This window comes from Sabethes cyaneus, chromosome 1, assembly GCF_943734655.1.
Source record: "Sabethes cyaneus chromosome 1, idSabCyanKW18_F2, whole genome shotgun sequence".
NCBI lineage: Eukaryota > Metazoa > Arthropoda > Insecta > Diptera > Culicidae > Sabethes > Sabethes cyaneus.
This window is the reverse complement of record NC_071353.1, coordinates 173199366-173212030: the sequence shown is the minus strand read 5'-3', so window position 1 is coordinate 173212030 and position 12665 is coordinate 173199366. Positions and strand designations below refer to the sequence as shown.

Genomic DNA, 12665 nt, shown 5'->3' with positions numbered 1-12665 from the left:
AAGCCAGAATATAAAAAAATCAGAGGGGTTGTGTACAAGACACGACCGCATATATAGGTGACGCAGGACTACGTAAGTCTCTTTGTAGTGAAAGTGGCATGTATTCATGCTTGTAATCATTCGATTCTTCATGTATAGATGCTATATGCAACATATGTACATGCTACATGCGTTGTATGTAACATTTATCAAAGTAGTAACGTTGCATACGTTCAATTGATTGTGCATTTGAAAACAATTTAATAAAATCAAGAACACAAACTATTGCTTTCCTGCTACCTTACTGAAATTAAAGATTGTTTTTATTATCCATGGTTTCCCACGTTGAAGGGATTTTACAAATTCAATCCTATTTTATCAACAGCACGTCTTTTCACTACACTTCTAATGAAACGGCAAGCATGCACATTCATACAGAGTCATATCGTCATATTGTAACCGAACACTACAGCTGAAGCACATTTTTCCAACAGAGATATCAAGTTCCCCGAGGTTTAATCGTCTCGCAGTAAAGAATTTGCGATCTGTTGTGACAACGAACTTGTGTCATTTTTTCTGGCATACTTCCCTAACACAGACATCAAATTGGACTAGATTTAATCGCGTTCGTAAGAAATCTGTTGGCACGAGGGGGCTTTGTTACTCTCTCTGGCGTACTTCCCAAGCAAGGACATCAAAATGGTCTAGGTTGAACCGCGGTGTTAAAAAATCTTGTTAAAATGAGGAAATTGTCACTTGTTTTGGCTTACTTCCCAAGCACAGATATCAAATTGGTATAGGTTTAGATCATCGTAAAGAATCTTCCAACCAATCACGAAGCGAGAATTCTGGTAAAACATAGGTTCATTATTTTCAATTTTTCAATAGTTCAACATCAAAAATCCATACTTTTCTTCATTTGGGTCAATTCTTAGAAGATTTTCCGAACGATTGGTGTAAGAATATTGAAAATCGATCGGAAAACCGCTGAGCTATTAACGCTCAAAACCTTTCATTTTTCGTGACGCTCGCATTTTTCGATTTTTTGGAATGACACCCCATCTCAAAACTTGCCGTAAGACGTAGTCCTACGTCAAAAAAGGCATTTTACTTCGTAAAACTTGAACAAGATTTAGACGCGGTGTTCGTGGGGATCAACGACCAATTTTTATAATATTTCTTATAATACTTAGAATCTAACATACTCTAGCTACTGAAAAGTTGCAGTGAAAAAGTTATTGCTGCAACATGTAAACTTGCTGCTTCCAATCTGAATATTGTCAAGGCAATTGCAATATGAAGTTTGAACCAAGGTTTGAACTATTTTGATAATATATAGACCTCCTATTAAATCTTAAATCTTTGAAAACGTCTAGTCTACAAGAGTAGTTAAACATTACCTAACCCTTCTGCTGACATTAACTATATTTAAATATAGTACTTTAGAAAAATGCCATTAAATTTGTCGCCTTCAATCTTTGATAGTAATTATTAAATTGTTTATACCTTCAACATTTTGCAAGCTTAAGGACTTATGTATATGATTTTCATGCATAAAAATTGGTTAGATACTTAACGATATCAAATTAGATAACGTTTTTCGGTAAAGTATAGGTTCAAAAATACTTTTAGTACAGTTGACAGGAAGCAAGTCCTTTCCAAAACTTTTCTAACGCAAACCAAAACATTGTACATCATTCAAACTTATCGCTATGCTGTTTCTGAGTATTTTAAACAAAATACTTATTTAAAAAAAATTAAAATAAATCTTATTCAACACCTTTCCCATTCATTTTGGCCTGGCTGTAAGGCCATGTGTGCCCCCCAGATCACTAATACATTTACACATAGGCAAAAGCCCTATACCTGGTATATATCAATTTACTTTGCTGTGCTAGGTGGTTAAATAAATAGCCCAAGTGGAGCGAGACCTGGAAGGTGTGGCGTGTGGGACATTCGAGAAATTGAAGATGATCAACCTTGGACCGAGTATGTTCGCGTAACATTGTTATGCAGGTGAAATCCTAAAGAATATCGCGCCAGGACAAGTAAATAAGCACAATATCCAATCCTCCAGATGTTGAGTAAAGAGTTTGAATTAATAAATATTAAATAAATATCAAATAAATTTTATTTGAGCAAGCAGACATATTTATTTGAGCAAGCAGACTGTCTCCCATAGAAGTACTCGAATATCAGTTTAACGGCAACACTGTTGTAAACCGAATAGTTGGATATTGGATGTGACAGTTTACTTTTATAAATTGCGGGCATGAATGTTTCGCATCTGTTTTTGTTTATTTTTAAAAGAGTTTAATAAGTTTAATAGTTTTGTTTTGAAATGTTCCACACCGATTCGTGCAAGGTGCAATAACGATTGAATATCCGCGAAATTCTATATAGTCTTCCATCCACTACAGTGATGTATGTGACGGGGAAAATTACCCATTCGAGATGCTTACTGCATTTCGCTAGAAGTTCGTTCTGTTCGAAAGCCTTTACCGTTGAGCATGATCGCGAGAGATCAGAGTTTAACGTAAAATTACATAACAGCAAAGCGTTCCTGAATTACTCCTGCGATAAACCGAACAGGACAATCATTCTAAACCACACGGAAGTTCCGGCCGTGTTTCAGGGGAAAGGAGTCGGCAAACAGCTGGCAGAGGTAAGTTTGCACCGCTCCGCGGTTTAACCATAAAGTGATTAATGCGTTTTTGTGCTTTTTGCAGACTGCCTTACAATATGCCAAAGATAAAGATCTGAAGGTAAAAATAATATGCGAATTCGCCAATAAATACTACAATGAAAACAAAGAACGTTTTGAAAACAATATATTATCTTAATGTTATCTAATATCTAAGCATCTAAACGTAGAATTTACTATAGTATAGGTAGGTGAAACTATTTGTGTGTCAATAACAGAAATAAATTCGTAACAAGGTTGTAACAATACATGTTGTAATTTTCATTTGGTGATATGGTGTCGTAATAGAACGTAGTTAAATGTGTTTCTGTTGTTAATCTTCAATGAACTTTTCATAGTAAATTTTCGGCCCTATCTCTCGTTTCCACCGGAGAAGTTTCATTATCGTGTCCCGTACACGTTTCAGAATTTCTTTGTCCATGGTTTGAAATGTGTAGGAATATTTGAAAAATATCTGTTCGTACATGGTGAATTCATTTTCGGTGGCAATTTTTCTTAGTAATATGGAAATGTCCTGCAGTGAAAGGTACTGCCTTACGTCCGTCCACTGATTGTACAAATAATCCAACGTGTACTTCAGTGCTATCTTGTTTTGACTTATGGAGTGCAGAATATGATAATTGTACATGTTAAAGCTAGGGTTCTTGAATAGGCCTAGATATTTTTTAATCAAACTTATTTCCCGTGTGCAGCCAAGGGCTTTCACCAAGATTTTCTGCAGGTTAAGATCTTCGGAACTTAAAAACGTTTTCCGGATGAGATTCCACTCATTGATGCCACTGTACCGGATGACGGTACAAGCGGAAAGGAAGAGATCATTTTCCGCCAACTTAAACGGGGATAGAGTTTCGATTACGAAAACATCGTTGAACAGACGCTTCTGAGCTTCTATGCAGGATGCGACCCCAATTCGGCAGGCCCATTCCGTCAGCAGAGATGCTATCATAGGATTTTGTGAAGAGTTTGTGTTGTTGTTCTCATATTTTTGGACTATCAGGTAATCCACAAATTCCTGGAAAAGTGAGCTGTGTTACTTCAAGCTGATGGTTTGATAACTAATGCGAATGCACTTGCCTCAACATAGATGTAATTTGGGTGGTCTTCCAATGCATCGTAGAGAAATCGCAGATTCTCCAGTGCATTTTTCCATGGCTGATACAATTCGTCATTCTTTTTGAGAAACGATATAACATTAAAAGCTGCTGAATAGTCCAGCAGGCCGAGCCTGGCCAGATTCAGAGCATCATCAACGATCATTGTCAGTGTGCTGTAGGGAAGTGATTTAAAATTCTTATTTAAAACGTGAGCCAGTTTCATCCAGTGGGACAATTCGTAGTTTACTCGATAGTATCCTACAATGAAAAAGACCTTTCTTTATTACGGTGTTACACGGAATTTACCTTCAGCTTAACCTATTCCACTTGGATTAACAATAACCCACGTGTTGTTGGTTTTAACTTCACAACTTGTCTCAATTTTTAGCATATCATCCGAATCGGTCAACCAACGAACTTTCTCCGAAAACAACTGCTTGTTTGTGTCGTTGATAAATGTTACCGGTATTGTCCAAATTTGCTCGCTAATTTCCTCCTCAAAGGGGATCATTTTCTGGTACAACTCAAAGCTGCCGCTGTTATTGTTGCGTCTAATATTTACGATCGGATACTTTTCGAACGTTGTCCAACTGTGCAGAAAGTTATTAAAGGTACCATCGGTGTGACGGTTATTGTTATTTAAAATTTCTATGATGTCAATCGATTCATTGTTCATTCGTTGGATGAAATACTCCCGTAAAAAGGAGTTGAAAGTTTCTTCTCCAAGCGTGTAGTTCATCATGCACAGCAGACTGAGGCCTTTAAACCGAACCAGCTCAAATTGGGCGTCCTCTTCCCAGTGGTTTGTAATGATGTTCAAAGGGGAAGTTTTGGTATTAATTTCCTCCTGCATTGCGCGGAATTTTCCTTCCAGCAGGAAATCATCAACGCTGTAGGGATTACTAGTCAACTGAAAATAATTGGACAAAAATGTTGTTATTTGTTTGATTTCAACTTCAAGTTTCGTACGTTTCGCACGGCAAGTGCTTCCAAGTACAACGGAATTGATTCGTGCAGCCAATAAACTTCCTTATTTTTATAGTCAGCTAAATTGTGAATCCAAAGCTTTATCAGTTCGTTGCAAACTATTCGAAGCAGCGTTTCCTCCGATGTTGGAAAATAGGATAAATCATTGATCAATCGTTTTTCACTACAAAGAAAGGATAAGAAAATCTAAATCCTAATCTAAAAGCTAATTGCTTCCCTAATTTACCTGGATAATATCATTCCCTCTTTAATTTCCCGTACGTTTTCGTCCGTGTTGGGAATCGTAACATACGTAATGGTCTGATAGGGAAAGTTCAATCTCATGTAGTTTTCGTAAAAGTTAATAACATCATCACAAATGGAAATTATTTTTTCTCTCATATAATTGTCGTACTTATTTCTGGTGTACGCAAGGAGATGCACCTTTGGAGTCAATTCGTACCGCTCGGGGGACATGTCGGTGACGATGAATCCTATTTCCGATGCTCGAACCATGCCGGTAGTGTTGTACGTGTCCACCACAAATTCTGGATTGTCCCTGTGAGATTAAAGAAGCGTAACAACATTTATATTCTAGACACTGGCAATTTCAACACCGATTTCAAGTCCAATTTTAAACCAGTTAATTTCCATTTTTAAGTGGAAGATAGTCCATTTTCTTATGCTTTTCAGAGAAAAAAGCCAAAATGCAAAATGAGACAGAAGGAGGAAAAGTGGAAAAGACCACACAGAAAAAAGTGACAAAATCTGGATAAACGGGGTGGAAAACATGAAAAAACGCGAGAAAAACAATAAGAATGGTAACATGCCATCCAGAAATGTAGAAAACGGGAGAGAAGACGTGACAAAAAACGTAGACTGGACAGAAAAAGACAAATAAAAAAAGAAAAGCAAGACAAAAGAAGGAAAGATCATAAAGAAATAAACGATGTAGAAAGTGAGGATAAACTGGGCAAAATAGGAGGAAAAGCAAAAAAAAGGACAACAAAGGAGAGAAGACATGATATAGAGGGGAAATTATGGGAGCTGAAGCAAGAGGGAGAACGAGACAAGAAAGGGAATACGGAAGAGAAAACAAAAGTGGAAAAGGATAGTGCGACCTGAGAACGGGGAAAATGGAAGAAAAAGGAAAAAACTGAAAACAAACAGTCAGGGCGAAAAACGGGACAAGGGAAAAAGAAGATGGAACAGAGAAAGAGGTAACACCGGACAGAAAAAAAAAGAAAAACGAGAAAACGAGAGACAAGAAAAGGAATACTAAACAAGAGAAACCAAAAGGGAAAAAACCTATAGACAAGAGTATGTAATTACTTATTTACTTTTTAATGTGGCTTTCAACTGGTGGTTGGTTTGGATATAAAGAAAGAAGAAAGATTGGACACAAAAGGGGATAATGGGAGAGAAAATGAAAAAAAGAAAACAGGAAAAACGAACTAAAAAATGGTAAAACCAAAGAGAAGGCGTCGAATGCGAGATAACATAGGAAAACCGAAGAGGAAACCAAAAATAGAATAAATGCGACAGAATAGATAAAAAACGGTACAGACGAAGACGACAAACGGAGAGAAAAACAACAAAAAGGAAAAACGGCACAGATAAAAACAGAAAACGGGATAGAAAAGTGAAAGTGATCAAAATCTGAGAACAAAGTATAATCGGGTCGTAAATTGCAAACAAAAAGAAGAAAAAGGGGCCCAAAAACGAGGAAAAATAGAAGAGTAAAAACAAAAGACGGGACAGAACAATCATGACTCAAGAAAAAGGCGAAAAACGGGACAGGAAAAGAGGTAGAACATGCCTGAATACGAGAAAAACGGAAGAAAAAAAGCAAAAAACTGAAAAGAACGATTAGGACTCAGGAAAAAGGTTGTTATTGTTGTTGTTGTTTTTTATTAACGACACAATTCACTCAGGAAAAAGGTGAAAGCGTGACAGAAAAAGAAGAAAAATGAAACAGAGAAAGAGAAAACAACGAACAGAAAATAAGGAAACGAAAGAGAAAAAGTGGGCAAACGAGACAAGAAAAAGAACTAGAAAACAATGGAAATCAAAAGTTGAAAAAAGCATAGCGAGACAGGAAAGGAGGTAAAACAAACCTGAAAACGAGAACAAACGAAAGAAAAAAATCAAAAAACGGAAAGAACAATCAGAAAAATAGCGCAAAAATAAATTTTCTGAATAAAACCGAACAGAGAAAATGGAAACACCGAAAAAAGAGACAAAACGAGACAAAAAAGGGAATTTCAAACAAGAGAAACCAAAAGGGGAAAGAAGAATATCGAGATAAAAAGGATAACCAATAGAGGAAACGAGTAAAAGGGGAAAAGACTATATATAAGGAGAAAGTACCATCTTTCCAAAAAGACCAAGCGTCTTAAAAATGGTTAGCGTCTTAAATAGGTTAGCATTCTCGCCTCTCACGCTGAGGACCCAGGTTCAAATCCCAACCCCGCAGATGTCACGAATGACCCAAGCTGTGAAAGTGACTATAATCTAACAAAAAAAAAGAAAATAAAAAGCGTTGGAAATAGACGACTGAAGAAAAGACGGGAAACGGGACATAAAAAATTGTAAAAAAACGGGTGGAAAAATGAGGCAAAAAACGAGTAGCCTAAACAAAAAAGATGACGAATAGAAAAAAGAAGAAAATATAAGAGAAGAAAAAACTGGTAAAAAGAAAATGAGGTTAAATTGGACATAAAAAGAGAAAAAATGGAACAAAAAGGAGAAAAAGCGAGATATTAAAAAAAAGAAGAGAAAAGGGAGAGAATTAAAAAATAAAAACGGAAGGCAAATAGGATTGAAAAAAGGAAGACATAGGTGGAAGAATGGAACCGACCAAAACGAAAAACGGGGCCGAAAACCGAAAGATGATCGTAAAATATGAAAAGTCGAAACGGGACAGAAAATGATAAAAAACCAAGACGGAAAGAGGATGAAAATGGATCTAAAAACGAGGTTGAACGGAAGAGGAAAGAGAAAAAATGGAAAAGAGTAAGCAGGACTGAGGAAAAAGGCGCAAAATGGTACAAGAAACAAAGAAAATGGAACAGAGAAAGAGGAAACACCGGAGAGAAAAAAAGAAACACGAGAAAGAAAATGGGACAAAAGATACATGAAAGGTAATACAAAACATAAAAAGATATAAAAAAATAAAAAAGTGGAAAACGGGAAAAAGATGTTAATAGGGATATGAAAAGAAAAATATGGGATAAAAAACGGGAAAATGAGACAGAAAATAAAAATAAGAGAAAATGAAAAACGAACTAAAGAAAGTAGTAAAACGAAAGAGTAAAAGACGTTAAACAAGAGACACAAAAGTAAAACTGGAGAGCAAAAGAAAAAAAGGAAACAAAAAAAAACAATAAACGCGACAGAAACGATGGATCAAAAAGAGGAAAAACGACACAGACGAAGACGACTAACGGAGGTGAAAACGGGGTAAAAAAGCGAAAGCTGATGATCGAAAAATAAGAAAAAAGTCGAAACGGGAAGGAAAATGATAAAAACAAAACAGAAAAAGAAGAACAGACCTGAAAATGGGGAAAAACGGATCAGTAAAGACAAAAAACGACAAAGAACAATCGGCACTCGGGAAGAAGGTAAAAAACGGGATAGGAAAAGAAGAAAAAAGAAACAGATAAGGAAAAAAACAACGGATAGAAACACGGAAGCGAAGAGAAAGAGGGTAGACTAGGCAAGAAACGGAATGCAAAACAGAAAACAAGAAAAGGGGTAAAAAAGAACAGTGAGATAGAAAAAAGAACCGATAGAGGAAACGAAGAAGACAGGAAAAAGAGGTCAAACGGGATATAAAAGAAGAAAGATGGGACAAAAAATGGAAAATTGGTACAGAAAATAAACGAAAGAAAACGAAGAACGAATTAAGAAAAAATTAAAGAAAACCGAGGAAAAACAGCATAAACGCGACAGAAAAGATGGAAATTGGGCATCAAAAAGGGGAAAAAGGGAACAGACTAAGATGACAAATGAGAAGGAAAGGTGAGAAAAAGAGTTGAAAAAAGACAAAAACTGAAAAAGAAAAAAGAAAAAGAGAATGAAGTGAGAAGAGATATCCCATAAGAGAAAACATGATTGAAATTTAAATAAAAGGGGAAGGAAACGAAGAAAAACTAAACAATGACAGAACAGACAGGAAACAGGAAATTGAGAAAAAAGAAGGAAACAGGCAGAAAACCGAGAGCGCAAACCAAGAAAACAATACCGAGGAAAAAAATGGAACAAAATGTGGGAAAATGGAACAGGAAAACAGTAAAAACGGAACAGAAAAGACGTAACACGTGTGAGAGAATGAGACGGAATATATAAGTTCAAGTAACACTTTGTGTCTAATTTCGTGTCCATATCTGGTTTGAAGTAAATCTTCCAGTCCAAATAATTAAATTAAATATTATCAAAATAAAGCTCCAGTTCAAATTAATCCAAATTCAAGTCAAGTTGTTTAAGGTGAAATTAGTCGTCGTCGATTCTGAAAAGTTCAAAATCAATTTTTATGGTCGAAACAAAACTTCTGTGCATGAAAATATATTCACTGTGTTTCGATTGGTAAGAAGACTGCAGTGAATACATTTCCATAAACAGAACGCCGATTTTGGGCCCAAAAACTACTTCCGAGATTGGGTTTTTCGACGAATAGTTAATGACTCCAAGTCAAGTCCAATTTTCTTTCCATACTTTTGGCCAAAACGTTCTTCTGAAAGGTCGGGTGCCCCACCATCTGTATATGCCTGGGCACGCTGGTGATTCTAAATCAATATTGGATTATGAAAAAATGAACTTACATCGGCTCTGACATTTCCAAGTTCATGCTGGATGCAGTTTTCATATTAATTCTTCTAGCAATATTTATTTCAAATGGTGAACTGAAAAGAAAAACGTTGCTTTTAGCTAGTTAATCATCAATGTCTCTTTTATACCAACCGAAAATTATGATCATCCATACAGGGATAAAGCTTCCGGGCGTTATTCGGTTCCAACAATGTGACGGCCATAAACCTAAAACAAATCCATGGAAAATCAAAAGGTTCAAGCTCACCCAACCTACCTGTGGTTTCCTTCCCCATCTTTGTAGTGCGTGGAATATAAACCCTTATCATTTGTCATAACACCGGTAAAATTCACCTTCACTATGTAGTAAATATCCTTCTTCATTTCCGTTCCCAAATAGATGATCATCTTTTCGTTCGATTCGTCGAACTCCAAATCTAGGATTTTAATTGTCACAAAATCATCCGAAGGGAACACCGGGTGGAAGTATGTGGCTTGCTCCGCGGTCGATGAATTGTCGATGCTTGGTTCAAATATTTCTCCCGCGTTATTTTCGTCATCATAAAGCACTTTTTCAGTAGTGAAAGCATTTTCTTCATCAGCTGCTCTGTGTTTCCTACTGTTGTTGTTATCAGCATTTCGTTTCGTTCTAATGCGCGGCAGGATGTCCTCTTCGCTCAAATCCCAATCCAGGTCTTCATCGAAATCAAGATTCGTTAGTCGAATGCTTTTCAGTACCGTGACATCTTCAAAACTTATTTTCAGATTTTTAACGTTCAACTCTATTCTTTTGTTGTTGTGTTTTTTGGACGTCACAGTTATCCACACTATCCCTTTGTATGTGTACGGTTTGCTCGTTTCGTTAAATGTAGGTTGAATAAATAACCGGTAATGCTTCGGAATGACATGCTTCGGTATTCGCGATCGCTTATCTATCAGGTATGCACGATGGTTGAGAAAATCTTCCAGTGTTATGTTTGGTTTATGCTGGCAGATAGATAAAAGAAACTATGAATCCAATCTGAAATTAGAGTTCAGGAAGTTACTTACCTCATATGCGTACTTTGTGCTAAAAAATATGGTAAAAGACAAAAAGAAGATAAACACAAAAATCAAAACAGCAATACTGATTCCTCGGCATATGGACACAAAACAACCACCTTTCCTCGAGTATTCAATGTTATTATCTTCCGGTGAGGCTAATGAAAATTCAGATTTTCCACTGTTGTACACCGTGTTGTGATCACCGTAGCGATAGATCATTCTACGCTCTTGATCAACTGATATCATCTTCATTGTGTACCTTCGTCGATAACTATTGCCGGTTCATTCGTAGGCTTAATGTTTTGTTGATCTCTTCAAATATTCTTCCACCAAAACTTGCATACAAGAGCATGCACGAGAAAAATCTATCCAAAATCCGTACCCCGTACTTAGCACAAAGATAGTCAGAGATCATCTGAAGTCAGCCAGCCACTAAACGCAACTATCATGAAGATTCCTCTAATGTATACATCGTTATGTGTTCAATTCCTCTTTTGTGTGTTTTTGAATGGTACGGAATGATGGTATTCGAAAAACGCGTCACCATCACACCCGTAAAATTTGCAAGATTAGTCCATTTATAAAGGCCAGTTAAACCAGTCAAGCCGACTGCTCGCTGCTGATCTGTATACAAACCAGATTCTGCCTATCTGCCCATGCTGTGCTGTACCTGCATCCCAGTCCCAGTCCCAGCCCGTGTTCCTAGACCGAATCATTCTCAGCACAGCAGCTGTAGAGGTATGATGGAACGCACTTACCAGTCAGTATACCAAGCCCACACGTATTAAAACTAGATTGTGACGTTCTACCTGCTTATCTTTGTGCAAATACTCCGACGCAGCAGCACAATGACGACCGATCCGAGCCGGCGAACAAATAACTGAATGAGCTGATGTACTACAAACTAGCTAGTAGGCAACAACACTATACAATTCGTTCCATTCTTGCTGTGATTTGCAGCCGAAAACGACATCAATGCTCCGCGCTTGGAAAGGAGGACGTAGAAACGATTTTTTGACGTAGGACTACGTCTTACGGCAAGTTTTGAGATAGGGTGTCATTCCAAAAAATCGAAAAATGCGAGCGTCACGAAAAATGAAAGGTTTTGAGCGCTAATAGCTCAGCGGTTTTCCAATCGATTTTCAATATTCTTACACCAATTGATTGGAAAATCTTCTAAGAATTGACCCAAATAAAGAAAAGTGTGGATTCTTGATGTTGAACTATTGAAAAATTGAAAATAATGAACCTATGTTTCACCAGAATTCTCGCTTCGTGATTGGTTGTTGGAAATGACGTCATCAAAGTACAAACGCGTTTTCACGCTTCGGCTTATAATTCTGTCAATTTTCAATAGATTTCCAAGATATTTACACCAATCGATCGGGAAATCGATTGAAAATATTGAAAATATAGAAAACTATTGATTTTGTTTTTGAAAATGAATTTGAAAAATTTTTGTTTTTGAATTGATTTTGAAAATTTGAATTATTTTCATATTTTTGCCTTCCCTCGTCAGTGCTTCCCTAGCACGGATGACAGAAATATATATGATATAAGCTATGGGTTAAGCTTCCTTATGATTGTATTTAATTTACGCCCTATAGAATCCGATCGAAAATTGTTGAGCTTCAGCTGTTGCTGCTTTCCACGGATAAGGCAACCAAGGCATGCAAATTCACCAAGCGAGGTGTTGGAGCTGGAGCACTCAATGATCGCTGCCGTGATGGAATATCTGGCAACAGGAGTTCTGGAATTGGGAGGACAAATGCTGCTCGCGACAACGAAACGATCAGAATTATCGTCACTTGCAGCTGGCCATCCGCAACAACGAAGAGTTGAACAAATTGCTGTCCCGTGTCACCGCTGCTATGAGAAGTGTCTTTTCAAACATTCAAACTGTTTTGTTGCTGCCCAAGAAGACGGGAAAAGAAGGCTTAAATTTCCGGCATATCACGTTGAAAAACCGTTCTTTTAAGAACGAAATATTTGTTCATGAAGATTTGTGGAATTTTCTCTCACAGATTTAAATTCTATTTAACTTAGATTGATCTGATTATTCGCTTCTT

At 36.9% G+C, this 12665-nt stretch overlaps 2 protein-coding genes across 2 annotated transcripts; one reads left to right on the top strand and one right to left on the bottom strand.

Annotated features, from left to right (window-relative positions):
- Window positions 1-2263: 2263 nt before the first annotated feature.
- On the top strand, window positions 2264-2925 carry LOC128745188 (protein NATD1-like). Its single transcript, XM_053842205.1, has 2 exons — window positions 2264-2644; window positions 2709-2925. The coding sequence occupies exons 1-2, from the start codon at window positions 2402-2404 to the stop codon at window positions 2820-2822; spliced, it is 357 nt and encodes a 118-aa protein (XP_053698180.1). The 5' UTR covers window positions 2264-2401; the 3' UTR covers window positions 2823-2925.
- Window positions 2876-11038, bottom strand: LOC128745186 (aminopeptidase N-like). The gene is made up of 9 exons (XM_053842204.1): window positions 10603-11038; window positions 9830-10539; window positions 9706-9780; window positions 9567-9647; window positions 4991-5302; window positions 4747-4927; window positions 4096-4687; window positions 3758-4035; window positions 2876-3695 (listed from the first exon to the last, which is right to left on the bottom strand). Exons 1-9 carry the CDS (start codon window positions 10846-10848, stop codon window positions 2997-2999), a joined length of 3174 nt encoding a protein of 1057 aa, XP_053698179.1. The 5' UTR covers window positions 10849-11038; the 3' UTR covers window positions 2876-2996.
- Window positions 11039-12665: the final 1627 nt, after the last annotated feature.